General features: G+C 37.6%; 1 protein-coding gene across 4 annotated transcripts in view; it reads right to left on the reverse strand.

The window, feature by feature from the left end:
• SH3YL1 (SH3 and SYLF domain containing 1) overlaps window positions 1-15519 on the reverse strand; it is a 54994-nt gene that overhangs the window by 14579 nt on the left and 24896 nt on the right. For 2 of the 4 annotated variants that reach the window (XR_010883835.1, XR_010883836.1), the window contains exons 7-10: window positions 13064-13226; window positions 12294-12366; window positions 11467-11523; window positions 7792-7853 (exon numbers count right to left, since the gene is read on the reverse strand). Coding sequence is in view for 2 of the 4 variants with exons in the window: in XM_067294247.1 (XP_067150348.1) it covers window positions 11467-11523; window positions 12294-12366; window positions 13064-13226 (293 nt within the window). In the remaining 2 variants the exon portion in view is untranslated. The remainder of the gene's footprint in view (window positions 1-7791; window positions 7854-11466; window positions 11524-12293; window positions 12367-13063; window positions 13227-15519) is intronic. The other 2 variants (XM_067294248.1, XM_067294247.1) reach the window with 2 other exon arrangements.

Below are 15519 nucleotides of genomic sequence, written 5' to 3' on the forward strand. Positions count from 1 at the left end.
GCTGAGAGGGAAAATGAGAAAGAAAGATGTAAGAATTAGTGCTGGATGTTGAAGAAACCATTAATTACTACAATATGCTTGTTTCCTGCAAGCTGTTCAGTTCTGTAATTTTAAGTATCGCATACCTTAGGTCACAATAAATTCTGTAATTGTTTTTAAGAGTTCAAACCAGAACAAATACAGATTTTGAACTCAAGTTATGGGAATTAACAGTGGTTTTGATCATAACAAATACATATCCTAATACACGTTTGATCAAAGAAATGGTTCAAGACGACAAATTTTGATAATATTTAAAAAGATAATCTTAGGAATACTTCAGTTATTGAAAGCATACACGTATAACCCTAAATTTAGCTCCCTAGAAGCAAAACAATGGAAACTATTTTATCTCTTATGTTATGACAACTGCCGAAAATGTATAACACAGGAAAAGATACTGTAGGGTGTAAGGAAAGAAAGCTACACAAGTATGCAATCGTACATTTAATACTAACATTTAATACAGCTGTTAAATCAGCTGCAATAGAAAACTATTCTTTTACTTAAGTAGAAAAGGTATGGCTTGCAGGTGATATGATTATCAGTTTCAAGTTTGAGCGAATACTCAGAACCTCTTGCATATATTATGTAATTCCTCTCTATAAAAAAAAAGGACCGGCTTATTTGGTTGCTAGGATGCAAACAAAGAAAAAAAATAGTATGTCCACAGTCAGGTTATAGAACATTGAAACAACCGCCTCAAATAAAATGCCTGCTTTATGATCACATGCAATAATAGAAAGACATAGTATCTTTTTTCATGTGATTATTGGGGAAAAAAAAAAGCATCTTAGAGAGTAAGACCTCATTAAGCAAAGTTGACTGGATGCACTTCATTTTCCCTATTCATAGAGCATATCTTTCAATCTTTAACCTAGAAGTAGAGTATTAGATGAGTCCCTAAAGCAGAACAGACATATACATAATTATAAATTCCACTTTAGTTATTTCTGGACAAATTATAAACCAAGTATCTGTAAGGGTATTCAGGATGAGGATCTGAGCCAGGTGTTGGAAGTCAGGAATCTTACGTCCTGTTCACTTTCAATGGCTAACCTCCTTAAAAGGGTTTTCTTTATTTTTCCTCCCCCCTCTCCACACTCTCCTGAAAAACCCTCAGCATACAGAAAACAATAACCTCATATCTCACTGAACAGATGTTTGAGAAGGCCTAATATGCACAGTGGATTTGACATTTTATATTCTCAGGTACTAATCCGCTATAATCAGATATACATACAAATCTTTCAGTACAGACACTTGAAATATGTCATATGCCACCATTGATCCAATTAATCTCCAACAATGCTCATCTGATCAAAGGTCAGGAGCCATGCTATTCACTAAAAGACTCTCAAAACAAATAAAGTCTCTTGTCTTAGCTGCTGTTTTACTACTTAGCTCTGTCTTGTTTGGGGTAAGTAACAAAAATACTAGTGCTTTTCTACTTTCTGATAAAAAGCTCAAGATGCTCAAAGTGTTAACATTCAACATTGAAATCCTTCTTAATAACTGAGGAAACAAACAAAACCATTGCAAAGTATTAGTTTTACTTGTTCTGTAGAGTTGGCTTGCATGTATTTCTGGTACTAGAGTGGACTACTCAAGGTAACTGAGCTTCACTCACACTGCAGAAAAGCAATACCCTGTAATGTCCACACAAATGCTTTTTGCACAAATGATTCTGTGCCAACAGTTATACAGATCTGCTCTGAAGAGGGAGGACAGGCCACAGTTGCTTTATTCTCTTCTGCTTTACAACCACTTATGGGCAAAAAAGTCTTGTATCCAGAGGACCTGATGTCTGTCTTGTTACACCAGCTGAAGATTTGAGGTAGTTTGGATTATGTCAAGGGAAGGCCTGTATCATTCCAGGAACTATACTGTATAATACCTCTCAGCACTAAATGTACACCCCAGTACCGGCAAGGAGCACAAAACCAAATTGCTTTGTGTTCAGCCCTTTTGTCTTCCACTTACATGGGAACTGTCTCAGCAATGTCTATTTTCTGAACTACTTGCAGAGTACTTTATGTACTACCTTAAGTTGATACTTCGTCTAGGTTTTCAGTGCCCTTCCTGGCTACAAAACCCTCAGGCTGATTTCTGGAATAACATAACTATGTTCTCCATCAACAAAGAAGTGGTGGATGGAAAAATTCATTCAGGTTTAAAAATGGATGTGGAAGACAGAACAAAGCCAAGTTAGGTACAGATGTAGCCTTCAAGGTACACTATCCTCAGTTTTGTCCAATGAAGAGATAGAAATTCAACAACAGATGCAAATCCTTATGCATAGAACAGAGGTAATATACTATTTTTTTTCTGTTGACTCACAAAAAGAAGAAAAAAACTCAAGTGTTTTTGACCTCTTCCACATAAGCTGGAAATGGACCATTTCAAAGCAGCTTCCACGTCACCAACTTGTGTCACTACTAAACAATGTCACATCTGACAAACAAAACCAATAGTTTCATTGGTGGTCAAAGCAGACCTGACTAAATTTAAAGTTTAAGTTACTGTGCAAATTAAGCTCATTCAGTATGAAACACGCTTCACTGGTTTTGAGTCTCTGGCCTACTAGAGAACATGCTGGCTCATCATCTTCATCTGCTGATGGAATGTGTTCTATCTTTGTTTCAGCACACTCAGCTTTTGCGTTAAAGAAGTGCCTTTTTTGTCAAGCATCTGTGGATGTATTTGGTATTTAGGAGATTAAAAAAAACACCTCCTGCTTGTAAGAGTCAATTCCACAACAAGTACTGCTGTCGATTACTTTCTGGATTTTTCTGCCTTTTCAAAAAGCATTTGAATTTCCCTTCAAGCTGAAATGGTCACATAAACGATACTGATGCCAAGGTCCTTATGATGTTCAAGACTACATTACTGCAAAATAGTGCCTCTACTGAAATCATACTGCAAGAGATGAGATTTGATGCTAAGCATAATGATCATATTCTGAAAAGTACAGTATAGAAAGGACAACTGAGCACTATTTTACTGAGGCCAATTAGACTATTCAGGAATTATCTGCAGATCTTTTATTATGTTGACAAGCTACTCCATGTTTCCTCTACACATACTGAGTCAACCCAACCTGAACACATCATCTCTGCATTTTGCTTCTCAAGTCTCTCTACAGTCTGATTAGAAAATTCTGCTAACATGGTATTAGCATGTGAACTAGTTCATTTGATATAAATCTTCACTTTCATCCCAGATTGGAAAACAACTTGCAGCCTGCCTCCCCCCCTCCCCCCCCCCAAAAAAGAAGAAAAAGTAGTAAGCCCAATTTTATTCTATATAGTTCTGCACAGTCACTACAGTAATGCTCTATGAAATACTGATTGGAAAAAAGTTTCAAACTGGTATAGAGAAAAACTCTTCTGGAGTGGTTAGAAAACAGCGGTTAAAATAATAAAATTATATGAGGCAAAGAGGTACCTCATATGAAAACATATAAAATAATATTACTGTACAAGCCTTCATCTGAACTACTGCTGACAACCCTCATCAGTAATGTTCAAACTGCATGAGGAACAGGATGGTCAGGAACAGAAAAACTGTTTTTGCAAGGGGAGGCAAAGATTAGCTTCACAGAATAAAACTTAGATGAAAAAGATTACTACTTTCAGACAAACGAATAAAGCAGAAAAGGTATTTTAGCTAAGGAACATGAAAGCATGAGACTAAACTGATTTAATCTTGCTAAGAATAAATTTAGATGAAAAATAAGTCTCAGAAAGAAGTTTCAAGTCATTAAAAAAGAAAGATTCAGAAACAGCTTTCAGTAGAAATAGCTGGGCAAAATCTACCTATTTTTAATATGAAGTCTACTGCTTTCATGATAATACAATCATGTGGATCTACGCAACACGCAGAAAGCTCTTATTAACTTAAGTTGGGTTAAGGAGCTCAAAGCTTGCTGTGATATATGCTATATACATTATTGCTGCAATTACTAGCTTCCATTGCTGTTATGTTATTATACTACCACTATAGCCATTAACTCTATCTAATTCCAAGGGTTCACCTTATAACTTCAAAAGGTATTTAACAGATATTCCCTTCCTCTGTCACCTGGTGACCCAAGCAATTGTACTTCCACTTACAGTATCCTATGGCACAATCTTGTATCATTTAATAATAGTGCAAATCAGTAGAAGAAAAGCAGATAACTACCTAATCACAGCACAACTTCAGTAAGAGCTAGAAACAGCTCAAAACCACAGAAACTAAAGTCAAAACTGGTTAAACTCTGCAAATAACAGCACCCAGCTTCATAAGGATGAAACATCTTGGATAGCCACCATCATGAAACCCATATTTACATTTCACTTCCCAGGCTAGCCCAGCCTATCTTCACTGAATACTCATTACATCAGACTGGCCAAGAAGTAGGCAGTTATGATAAAGCTCATGAAATGAAACAGCAAAGTTTTTCAATTTTCATTTACAACTGAAGAATGGTATTTACAGTATTCTTTATACTTTTATGAACATGATGCAATGCTAAATGTACTTTCAGGTCAAGTAAAATATTAGATATCTAGTTACTTCTGATAACAACCTTACAGTAGCTAAAGCAGTGAAAGAAAAATGATAATTTTAGATCAAGAATGAGGAATCTCTGGCTTGCAGACTGGATTCAGTCACTAACTCCAATTTGTCCAACATGTAGCAAACTCAGACAACCTTCTACCCCACCTCTTGCTCTGCGGCTTCTTTTACCAGTAATCAGGTGGAGTTGATTATTCTATTTACTCCAAAGTTCTCTTACCCACATTAAAGAATAGACTTTAAAAAAGTGTACAGCCTAATGCATATGAAAATGACTTAGGGCTAACATTTCAGAAATATCATCTGGTCTTGGTGACATTAAGAGAAACAAATCATGTTTCCATAGATTATTTAATTTCCATTTCAAAAAACAAACTGCATTTTTCCCCTCATTACTAACCATGGAGTCTTCCTCCATCCTTAAAAAGGACAAGTTCTGCATTCTTTCTCTTCTTCAAATCTTTGTAGATAATGTGGTACAAAAATATTTTATAATCTTCCTGTCTAGTTAAAAAGTTTTGATACATGTTTACTAGGATTCAAGTTGGCAAATGAACCTGCAGAATGATGCCACCATTTTAAAGTGTCTTGATCCAGAACAGAAAAGAATAAGAAAAAAAAGTCATTCTGACTAAATGCTAGAAAGACAGACTTTAAGCATATATATGCTTTCTGAGAACAAAGGAAAAGTAAAATTTCAGGTATTACACAGAGAAAAAGTGAACCTGAGACCACAGTCTCTGATTTTTTTTTTGGTTCCAAAATGGTGAAACACTTCTGCTTTGCTACAATGGTACTTAGCTGTAATTGCAATAAAAATGTCCAAGTCATGAGTAGCTCATGAACCAGAAAGATTTGGGCGCGCTTGAATTTCTCTTATAATGTAGTTGTTAGTTTTTTTGTCAATGGGTATTTCTAAATGTGGAACTGCATAACTGATATATATAGCTGTATGCTAGATTTCCAGTTAAATATGAGTTGTTCCAAAATATTACTAGTTTTGTTAAATCTAAGTTAAAAGAATATCAGAAAAACAAAATGATTGTTTCAATATGTACTTAGCAAGGCAAGCCAATGTTAAAGTTGTAGGCACATTGAGAAAGTGATGCTCTCTTTCAGCAGGTCTAACTAAAGATTCCATTATTTCACTGCACTGATTTTAACCAAGCTCACCAGTAACACATAATTAGAGGTACTAATGCACAGAAAACTAGAGTGGTGTCAAAGTCACACATTATATTTTGTCTTCTCCCTGAGTTTGATTGAGATCATCCTATAAAGTAGTAGTTCTAAAAATAGCAGGACCATAAGTGAGATGGAAACTGAACTGCAGAATAGGCATGCGAGTACAATAAGTGAACAGAAGGTGAAGTGACAAGGAAAAAAAAAAAAAGTGGGGGGAAGCTACTGCCCTCAGAGTGCTGCAAAATTGAAAGGTTTTTAATTTTTTTTTTAAAGCTTTATACCTCAGAAGCAGTCTATGAACTCATAGCCAATTTAATTTTGTTGGCTTAGTGAACACCAACTTTTGTAACTGGCCACAGAGAACCTCATACTACTAACCTCGTACTACCAAAACAAAAAACTGTGCATACAGCCCCTAAATGTATCTTGCCAAGGAATATTTAAGGAGGCATAAAGGTGTTCCTTGAAATTCTCACAGCAAACAAATTTTCATATATGTACTGAACCATCTGGCACTCAAGAGATTATTGAAAGAAACATTGAGATCACAGAAGGCATTCTGGCACCTCCAAAATTATAGAGAATCAGACCAGACACGATTCTTGGAGAACTGTAACCATGGAAAGATGCAACTCTGAGAAGGATTTAGTAAGCATAAGCTGAGTTTACCACAAACCCTTGGTACTGCCTGGTCAAAAAGGGTTAATATTGTCCAAACTGTTCTAACAGGGAATAGCAAATTGAGTAAGGAGTGGAGTTTGGTCCAAATTCACAATGTTTTTTAAGAGCCCAAATCCTACTGATCTCAGGGAGTTCACGTCTCAGAATTTGCTATCTGTAACATTATTTAAAATTTGAGAGGAAAAGAAAATGTCTTACGCAAGACTGAAGGAACTCAATCTGTTTAGCAATCAAAACGAAGATCAAGAAAGATCAAGAGGTGATTTGATTACAACATGTAAGTGTCTCAAAGGGAATGGGAGGGGGAACCTTTGGGTAAGACAGGGCTCTTCAGTCTAGTGAAGAAAGCCATAACAACCATCAATGTCCAAAGCTGCAGACAAATTCATATGGGAAAGCATGAATTTTTAATAATGGGGCTGACAAATTACTCAAACTATCATCGAAAAAAGCAAATTTTTCAGCTTCTTAAAAAGGTTGTAAATTTCTGTCTATTTCAGCTTCTCTTCATCAGTAGGTTTTGTATAGCACTTCTTTCAGTATATAAGAATACAAATACATGCTTAATGATGCAGTGAGGATCCGTTAATATTTTCATAGTATCCTCAAAATGTAAAGTTTCACATGAAAAAAAAGTTATAGTTTAGATTCTTATTCTTTCAAAGTTTACTCAAATTGAGTTTATCTGTAATGATTTTCTGCATAACAATCTTAAGAATTCAATGCCTGCAGATAGATAACTTTAATCAGTTCCCAAGTCAAAAAGAAGAGGGCACACATTTTCCCTAGGATAAAATTAATTTAAAAAAATTAGGTTTAAGTACGTATGGAAGGTAAGAAAGCCAGTGTTTCTTAGAGAAACAAAAAAATCTGAACATTTAGGCTTTATAAGCACAAGTTCTTATGGGTTTCTTAAGCAAACTGTATGACAGCTTAAAAGATGTAAACAGCATCATTAATATTTTCAAATTATGACACAAAATCATACTGTTATGAAGATAAATGCTTACATGTCTGGGGACAGTGTTTTGTCTTATAGTATTGTACCCATAGACCCACTCTCTTATTTGTAAATAATCCTGAAAGGCAACATGTTACTGAGCGGAGGCAGAAAAACACTAGCAAGCATGCATTTTCAAGGCCAGAGAACAAGACTCAGAAAGGTGATATACCTGTCAAGCTTTTTGCACAGAAAATATTGAAAGGGCTACTACAACTGAACAGTGCTTTCTGTAGAATCTTTTGGAAACTATTTTTTAGTATTTCAGCTTAAGACAGTTCTCTCAGGGACAAGAGTAGCAATCAAAAGCCTACATTAAATACCTTAAAGCCATTAAACATCCAATGTTTAATGCAAACAGCTCTCTTCTACAGTCACAGTCCTCCTGAAATGATCACAGTAGTAACAGGAAAGGAAAGAAAAAATATCAAGTCCATGAACTGCTTGGTAATAATTTTTGAGTATTGTGAATAAACAGCATGTGGAAGGAAAAGATTTTTTACATTTTCAACCCCATTCCTCCCTCAAGTTTGTTTTCCAATTGTTTCAGCATCTTGACAGTTTCAAATGCTTCTTTTCCAAACACACAAACCAATCTTTTTCAGATTGGCTGAAGAAAAGCTGAAAAAATCTGACTTCTGACCCCAAACTAACTGTCCATTAATGATTCAGTTCTCCCAAACATTCACTTTAACCCAGCTCTTACAGCTTATAAATGAACCAAATCTAGGAGCATAACTTTTACTAGCAGATGGCTATTTACTGCTGCTACCAGTTGAGCTGAGAAAGCACATCACTAAAGTACTTCCAGAATTGTACAGTATTCAGCAACCTGTTAGGACAATAGCCAGGAACCATTTATTCTACAGTTTTGGTTGCTTGCTGCTCTATGGCAGAACTCCAAGCAAAAATAATTAGAAAACACTCTGATAAACTAAGATCTAGGATTATGTATCATTCTAGTTTGACAAGGTTGATAGCTTGTCAAGCTTGTAAAGCATCTGAAGACATGTTCTAGTAAAACAAACTTTTATCATGAGGTTACAATGCTCAAGTAGTCTTCTAAAAAGCCACGGGTCATTTAGATTAGCGATGTGGCAGAACACCCTGCAGAAACCTTCTAATCAGATAAAGTAATGGTAATAAAGCTTGGAAAGATGAGTCAGTCCTTTTATATATGACATACAGGTTGTATATATAATTTTGTATGGTGACAAGTACAAAAATTAAGTTGCAAATCCCTAATTCTAGTAGGGGAGGAGGCATGGGCTATCATACTTGCAAGCAAATCCAATTTCTTTATCTGAACAGTCTCTTAAAAAATCTCCACTACTGTAGAAACTTCATACTGCAATATCTTGCTGAAAAATCCATTTTCAATGTATCCAGTCTGGATAAAAGTGTCAGGTTTCCTATAGCATGTATAATGCTTCATGAGACATGCCTGAAATTGGAGCCTGTGGGATCATTCTTCCAGTATTAACTGGCCACTAATTTTGCTTCCTGGCAGCTTGACTTGACATGACACACTATTTTAGTATAGCTTCTTCTACAAGGTAAAAAGACGAATAGCCAAAATGATATTTTTTGTAAAAAGAAGATATAGAAAGAATAAGCTATTCAAAGCTTTCTTCCTGATTTCCATATGTAGAACTGGTTATTTCTGAAAGTTATCACATATGTTGGTATTGGAAGGTTCAAAGAAACCTTAAAGATTTCAGTTTCCCCAAATCCTTTACACTCCACTGAATCACAGTAACCTATCAGCTGTTTTCAGAATTGTAAAAGGTCTCTCCCTTAAAAAAAACAACCCCCCCCCCAAAAAAAAAACCCTGAAATTTGTGTTATTTTCAAGTTTCTGGAAATATATAAAAATGTTACTGAACATCATTTTAAAACTAAATGCATTACCTTAAGTATTACTCAGTTACATAAAAAAGCTCTACTTGCATCAGAGTCAAGTATCACAATATCAGTTTAGAAAAACATGGTTTTCATTTTACATTTTTCTTGTGCTTGAAATGGGTTATATTACATTTCTCATCTAGATAATTCAAGTCTACATAAAATATAATTAAAAATGTTTCATCTGCAAGTCTTGCTTTTCTTCCACCTAATGAAAAGAATCAACGTTTCAACCCTCCTGCTACTTTTATAACTGCAAAATCAAAAACTTGTAACAAAAACCCAAAATAAAGAACCCTTAACTCCTTACTATTGGCATCACAGACAAGTTTGTTACTAAATATTAAAACCTACCCCTGCACTGGCAGCTATATCTAAAATGTAGCTTTCTGAAGATCAGTTTTATGCAGTTTTTGGTTAGTTTTCCAATAACTGTCTTTTTTTTTGTTTTTTTTTTTTTAACTGGAAAGAACCAAGAAGTGCTGAATGGTTTTTTTCAGGTCATTGTAGACTATTAGTCGCAGCAACTAATCCTGCAATAAAAATTGGCTAGTACAAGTTTTAATTGCTAGGCTCTCTCGAAATCAGCTGGACTATAAACAGGCAGAAAGAGATTACTGACAGGAACCTTAAGGTTACTTCTCTGCCACGACCCAGCACAAGAACAAACTCTAGTACTGATGAGAAAGGGGCTGTAACTCTGTTCCAGTATCCCGTCAACATGCACATAGGCAATGGTGCTAGCAGACATGCAAGAGAACTGACTTGAACCTTTTCTTGGAAAAGAACAACTATTTAGTCTTTAGAGACACATAGCACTTCTATGGGTACAGACAGTATGCGAAGTGTTACTATGGAAATACAACCTGCAATGCAAGGCAAAATACCCCATTTTAAGTTTGGAAGGTAAATGAAAATTTACTGTAAGAGAACATTTCTTTCAGGAGATCCTACTGCATCTTGTTCTCTTGTGTATTTCTAGAAATCTTTAAGAATCCACATATAACTTATCTTACATTTTTAGTGAAAATCTCTAATTGCATGAATCAAGCTATGAAAGATACATTTATGAGTTTGGCCTTTTCCAGCCATTATGAGTTTCTGTTTGAGACAATGGAAGTTAAATACTATGTTAAATCATAGCATTCAGTTAGCCTGATTTAGACTTTTATTGTAATCAATTATCAAGCTTCATTTTAACTCAATCTTTAAAAATAAAGAGATCTTTTGTGATATTTTCAAATTGTGTAAATGATAAAATGTGTGTACATATCCAAATATATATTCATATTTATACACAAAAATCTTACACACACATTTTGAAAGACAAGACACTTTTTTAATGGAAAAAAACACGACGGAAGCTAAATGAACACAGCCACTCGATCATAACATTTTTTCTAACGGACACCCTAAGTTTCCAGATGATGGGACCCACAATCCCAGAGTTATACTGTGAATACTACAGAATCAGATTCTATATTAATTAGAGGTAAAACTGAAATTGCCTGTTTTTTCTTTAAGCTCAAAAGAGAGTCAGAATAGAACACTGAACAAGCAATAGCTTTTTGGTATAATGCAGAGTTATCTCAGTTCAGTACAAAAAAAACCAGGAAGGGTAAAACTGAAATGGAAATCTATGTTTATGCCAGTAATCAGATACGACCTGTGGAGGTACTTTTTAATTAAAACAGGAGTTATCATACCTTGCATAAGGAATTGGACACAAGCTTGTTATATCAGCTTTCTTTTTTACTTCAATTAGGTTGAAAAGTGAAATACTGTTTTACTACTTTCAGTGCTCTTTTAGAGCACACTGAATAAAGAAAAAGGACTTTTGCCATTCAAAAAAAGAACACAGGACTCATCTTTGATGGAATGTAAAGCCAGGGAATAAGAATCACTTTTATGAAATATTTTCGGGAGAGTATACAACAAAGGAATCTTATTTTAACACACGGATAATAAAGAAAAATACCCATGCACAGATGTTAGATGTTTTCCAAATTACTTACAGGACTTCTCAGATTATTAATAAAATTAATTAATAATTAATAATTAATTAATAAAATAGGCATAAGCTCAGTACTTACCTGCAGAGCCATAATCATTTGGAAGTTCAGGATAAAGTTTGTTTGAATTCTTTTTAGCTGTAAGAGAAGATTTAATAGCAAGTTACATGATATGCCAACATACACTGTTATATTTTGTACACTGCTTTTCAAATATATGTTTAATAGTTAAAAAATGATTGAAGTTATCTAAGGAGCAGTACTGGTGAAAGAAATAAGGACTGTGCTTCATATCCTTGTCCAGAGAAATACATCAAATTAACAACAGGAACTGCAGTAAAGCCTCACTTCTGATGAGAAAACTCTGGCAAAGAAATTGTTATGGAGACAAAACTCTGCCCCCCCTGCTCAACTATTAGAACTCCATCCATCTATTCAAATATAACGACAAACTAGAATGGAACCTAGTTTTCTATAAGCCAAAAGTTTTTAGTAGGATTATTCTTTTTGCTAAGAAGTTTCATTGTACTAGAGGAGCTTTTATGTGTACAATAAACATTAATGCTCCCTTTGAGCTATTATATATTTTTGTAACTACACAAACACTGTTTCTGTAGCAAAACTGTCAGATAGAAAAGGTTTGTTATAGATATCTGCTATAGAAATGTCCACACTATCATTAGAAACCAGATTAATAAATTTACCAAAAGGTGAAGAAAAAATAAAGCACAAACTCTACCCTTTCTCACTCATGGAACTATCCCAACCTGTGTTTGTCCAAGGAAGAGTATTAAAAAAACCCTGAATATAGACAGCTACTACTGTAAGAATAGTATAATGTTCATCAGTTTTAATGCTCTGTTTTTATATACAGCAATAAACTAACCCTTATCAAAAGATCTTCTAACCTGGTGGCGTTGGCCTAACAGAGGGCTTATGTGGCTCTGGTCTTGATGATGGTCTAGCAGGTGGGTTATTTACCTAAAATATACAAATTTTAAAATAAGTTGCATCACGCCTGGAAGTACACTGCAACTTCAAAGTGTACAGGTATGTCAAGTTACACTAAAAATTACTCTTTTTGCACTGAAATTGTGTGAATTCGAGAAGAAAACTACAAAATTAATATTTATAGATAACTGTAGTATAATTCACTGTGAAGTTAACAAAGATGAAAGTACAAGATAGACTATCAGTAACATCAACCCTGCAGAAAAAAAATCATGTTCTACAGTTCTTAGCATTATATTTATCTTAAATACGATTGTTCTAAGTTTGAATAGGAGACTGAAAAAGTAGAAAAAGTTAAAAGAGTATTCACATCAAATCTGGTATGCTCATTATTTACAGATTAACTTGATTAAGAATACTTGGAAAAAACTTTTCTAATCAAATCTCAGATTTGGTTATGCACTGATCTAAAAACAAGGACATATATAGTTTAGAGGATGCAAAGCAAGAAGAGCAACATCCTCATCCAGAAAAGGCTACTATGACAATAGTGAAGAGTATACTTGAATGAACATGTTAAGCACATGAAGTTTCTGCTATGAGTTACATTTGTAGGCATCCAATAGAGATCCTAGGAATGCCACAGAAATAGCAACATTATCATTACAACTGACTATAAACAGTTCGACAACAGAAAAAGCCTATATGGAGAAAGAGACAGACAAACCCTTCTTTGTTCTCTTACAGCTTTTCCTGGATTATTCTTTTGCTCTTCATTTTCATATACTTCAGTGAAGGATGCTAGAGTTTCATAAAGATCTTCTGCTTGAGCAGGAAAAGGCACATCACCAAATAAGATTGCACTAGCACGAATATCCTGCCCATAAAACCTGATACAAAACAAAAGATACCAAATATTTCATTGCCATCACATTTCAGTATCTAGATAACTTCATTTGGTGCAAATGGAGCGCAGCTAACAGAGGCAGCGAACAGACGCAGCAGTTTGCGCAGCAGTTCGCGCAGAAGGGCGCGCGAAGGAACCTTTGTTTCTGTTCCCTGTGGTGTACGCTTCCTCAGGTATGGTTGTGACACGCCGTACAGCACGTTCCCCAGTAGCTGTTGGAGTTGCTGTGTCAGAGGCTGGGACCCAGACTGACCCTCTGACAGTAGATGCGGATCTACAGGTCTCAGGCTGCAGGGAGTGCTTGGGGCCTCTCCGGGAGGCCTGGGCTGGCAGTCAGCTCTCCTGCAGGAGGTGTGCTGCTGTTGGCGAGCTGTGTCGTCAGGTAAGGGAGTTACGGGAGGAGGTCAGTAGGCTGCGCAGCATCCGGGAAGCAGAGCAAGTGATAGACAGGGTATTCTCGGAGACTGTGCAGCTTCAGGAGTCCCAACCCCCCACAGCAGTGGAGTTGCCAGAGGGCTCTGTGCCGTGTGAAACGGTACATCATAACATCGTAGAAGAAGACTGGAAACTGGTCACTGCTCGTGGGAGGAGAAAGGCTCCTACTCCTCCTGAAGACCTGAAGCTGAAGAACAGGTTTAGTGCCCTCCAGCATGAGGAGGAGATGGGCATGGCTGCAAGGGAAGTACCTAGGACAACAGACCCTGTGCCCTGCCGGAACGCCCGGAAGAAGCGGTGGGTGATTGTTGTGGGGGACTCCCTGCTGCAGGGGACGGAGGCATCTATCTGCCGACCTGACCTCATGTCTAGAGAGGTTTGTGGCCTGCCGGGGGCTCGTGTGAGAAATGTCATGCAAAGACTGCCTAGGCTCATCCATGCTTCAGACTATTACCCACTGCTGCTCTTCCATGTGGGCGCCAATGACACCAAGGGCAAACTGGAGACCATCAAGCAGGATTTCAGAGCTCTGGGGATGGTGGTCAACGGTCTGGGAGCCCAGGTCATCTTCTCCTCAATCCTGCCAGTGAGGGGGATGGATGAGAGGAGGAGGAGACGGACTTTCCAGGTTAACGACTGGCTGCACCGCTGGTGTTGGCAACAGGGTTTTGGTTTCTATGACCATGGGACCCTGTTTGAAGATCGACAACTGCTGGGGAGAGATGGGATCCACCTCACGAGGCGGGGCACGCGGGTCTTTGCCAACAGGTTGGCCAACCTGGTAAGGAGGGCTTTAAACTAGGAAAGATGGGGGAAGGGGAGAGTTATAGTGCCAGGGTAGTTGGCAAAAGACTGCTCAAGTCAGGATGCCTCCAACAGGTGAATGCAGCCAGGGAAGTGCGCATGGGATGTGGCTATGGAGGACCCTCTTTTACCCCTCCTGGGAAACCTGCATGCTCGATCACCTCCCTGAAATGCCTGTACACCAATGCACGCAGCATGGGGAACAAACAGGAAAAACCAGAGATCTGTGTGCGGTCGCAGGGCCATGATCTCATTGCCATTACAGAGACATGATGGGATAGCTCACATGACTGGAGTGCTGTCATGGATGGCTACGTGCTTTTTAGGAAAGACAGGCCAGGAAAGGGAGGTGGTGGAGTTGCTCTTTATGTGAGAGAGCAACTGGAATGTATTGAGCTGTGCCTAGGGGTGGATGAAGAGCGAGTCGAGAGCTTATGGGAAAGGATCAAAGGGCAGGCTAGCATGGGTGACACTGTTGTGGGTGTTTACTACAGGCCACCTGATCAGGAAGAGGAAGTCGATGAGGCCTTCTACAGACAGCTGGAAGTAGCCTCACGATCCCAGGCCCTGGTTCTCATGGGGGACTTCAACCACCCCGATATCTGCTGGAAAGACAACACAGCTAGGCACAAACAGTCCTGGAGGTTCCTGCAGAGCATTGGTGACAACTTCTTGACACAGGTGGTGGAGGAGCCAACAAGGAGAGGTGTGCTGCTGGACCTCGTACTAACAGACAAAGAAGGACTGGTTGGAGATGTGAAGGTCGGCGGCAGCCTTGGCTGCAGTGACCATGAGATGGTGGAGTTCAGGATCCTGCGAGGAAGAGGCAGGGCACCAAGTAGGACTGCAACCCTAGACTTCAGGAGAGCAAACTTTGGCCTCTTCAGGGACCTACTTGGAGGAATCCCATGGGTGAGGGCCCTAGAAGGAAGGGGTGTTCAAGAGAGCTGGTTAATATTCAAACATCACCTCCTCCAGGCTCAAGAGCGGTGCATCCCTATGAGTAGGAAGTCAAGCAAAGGAGGCAGGAGACCTGC

This window comes from Apteryx mantelli, chromosome 3 (assembly GCF_036417845.1).
Source record: "Apteryx mantelli isolate bAptMan1 chromosome 3, bAptMan1.hap1, whole genome shotgun sequence".
In the NCBI taxonomy this organism is placed as follows: Eukaryota; Metazoa; Chordata; class Aves; order Apterygiformes; family Apterygidae; genus Apteryx; species Apteryx mantelli.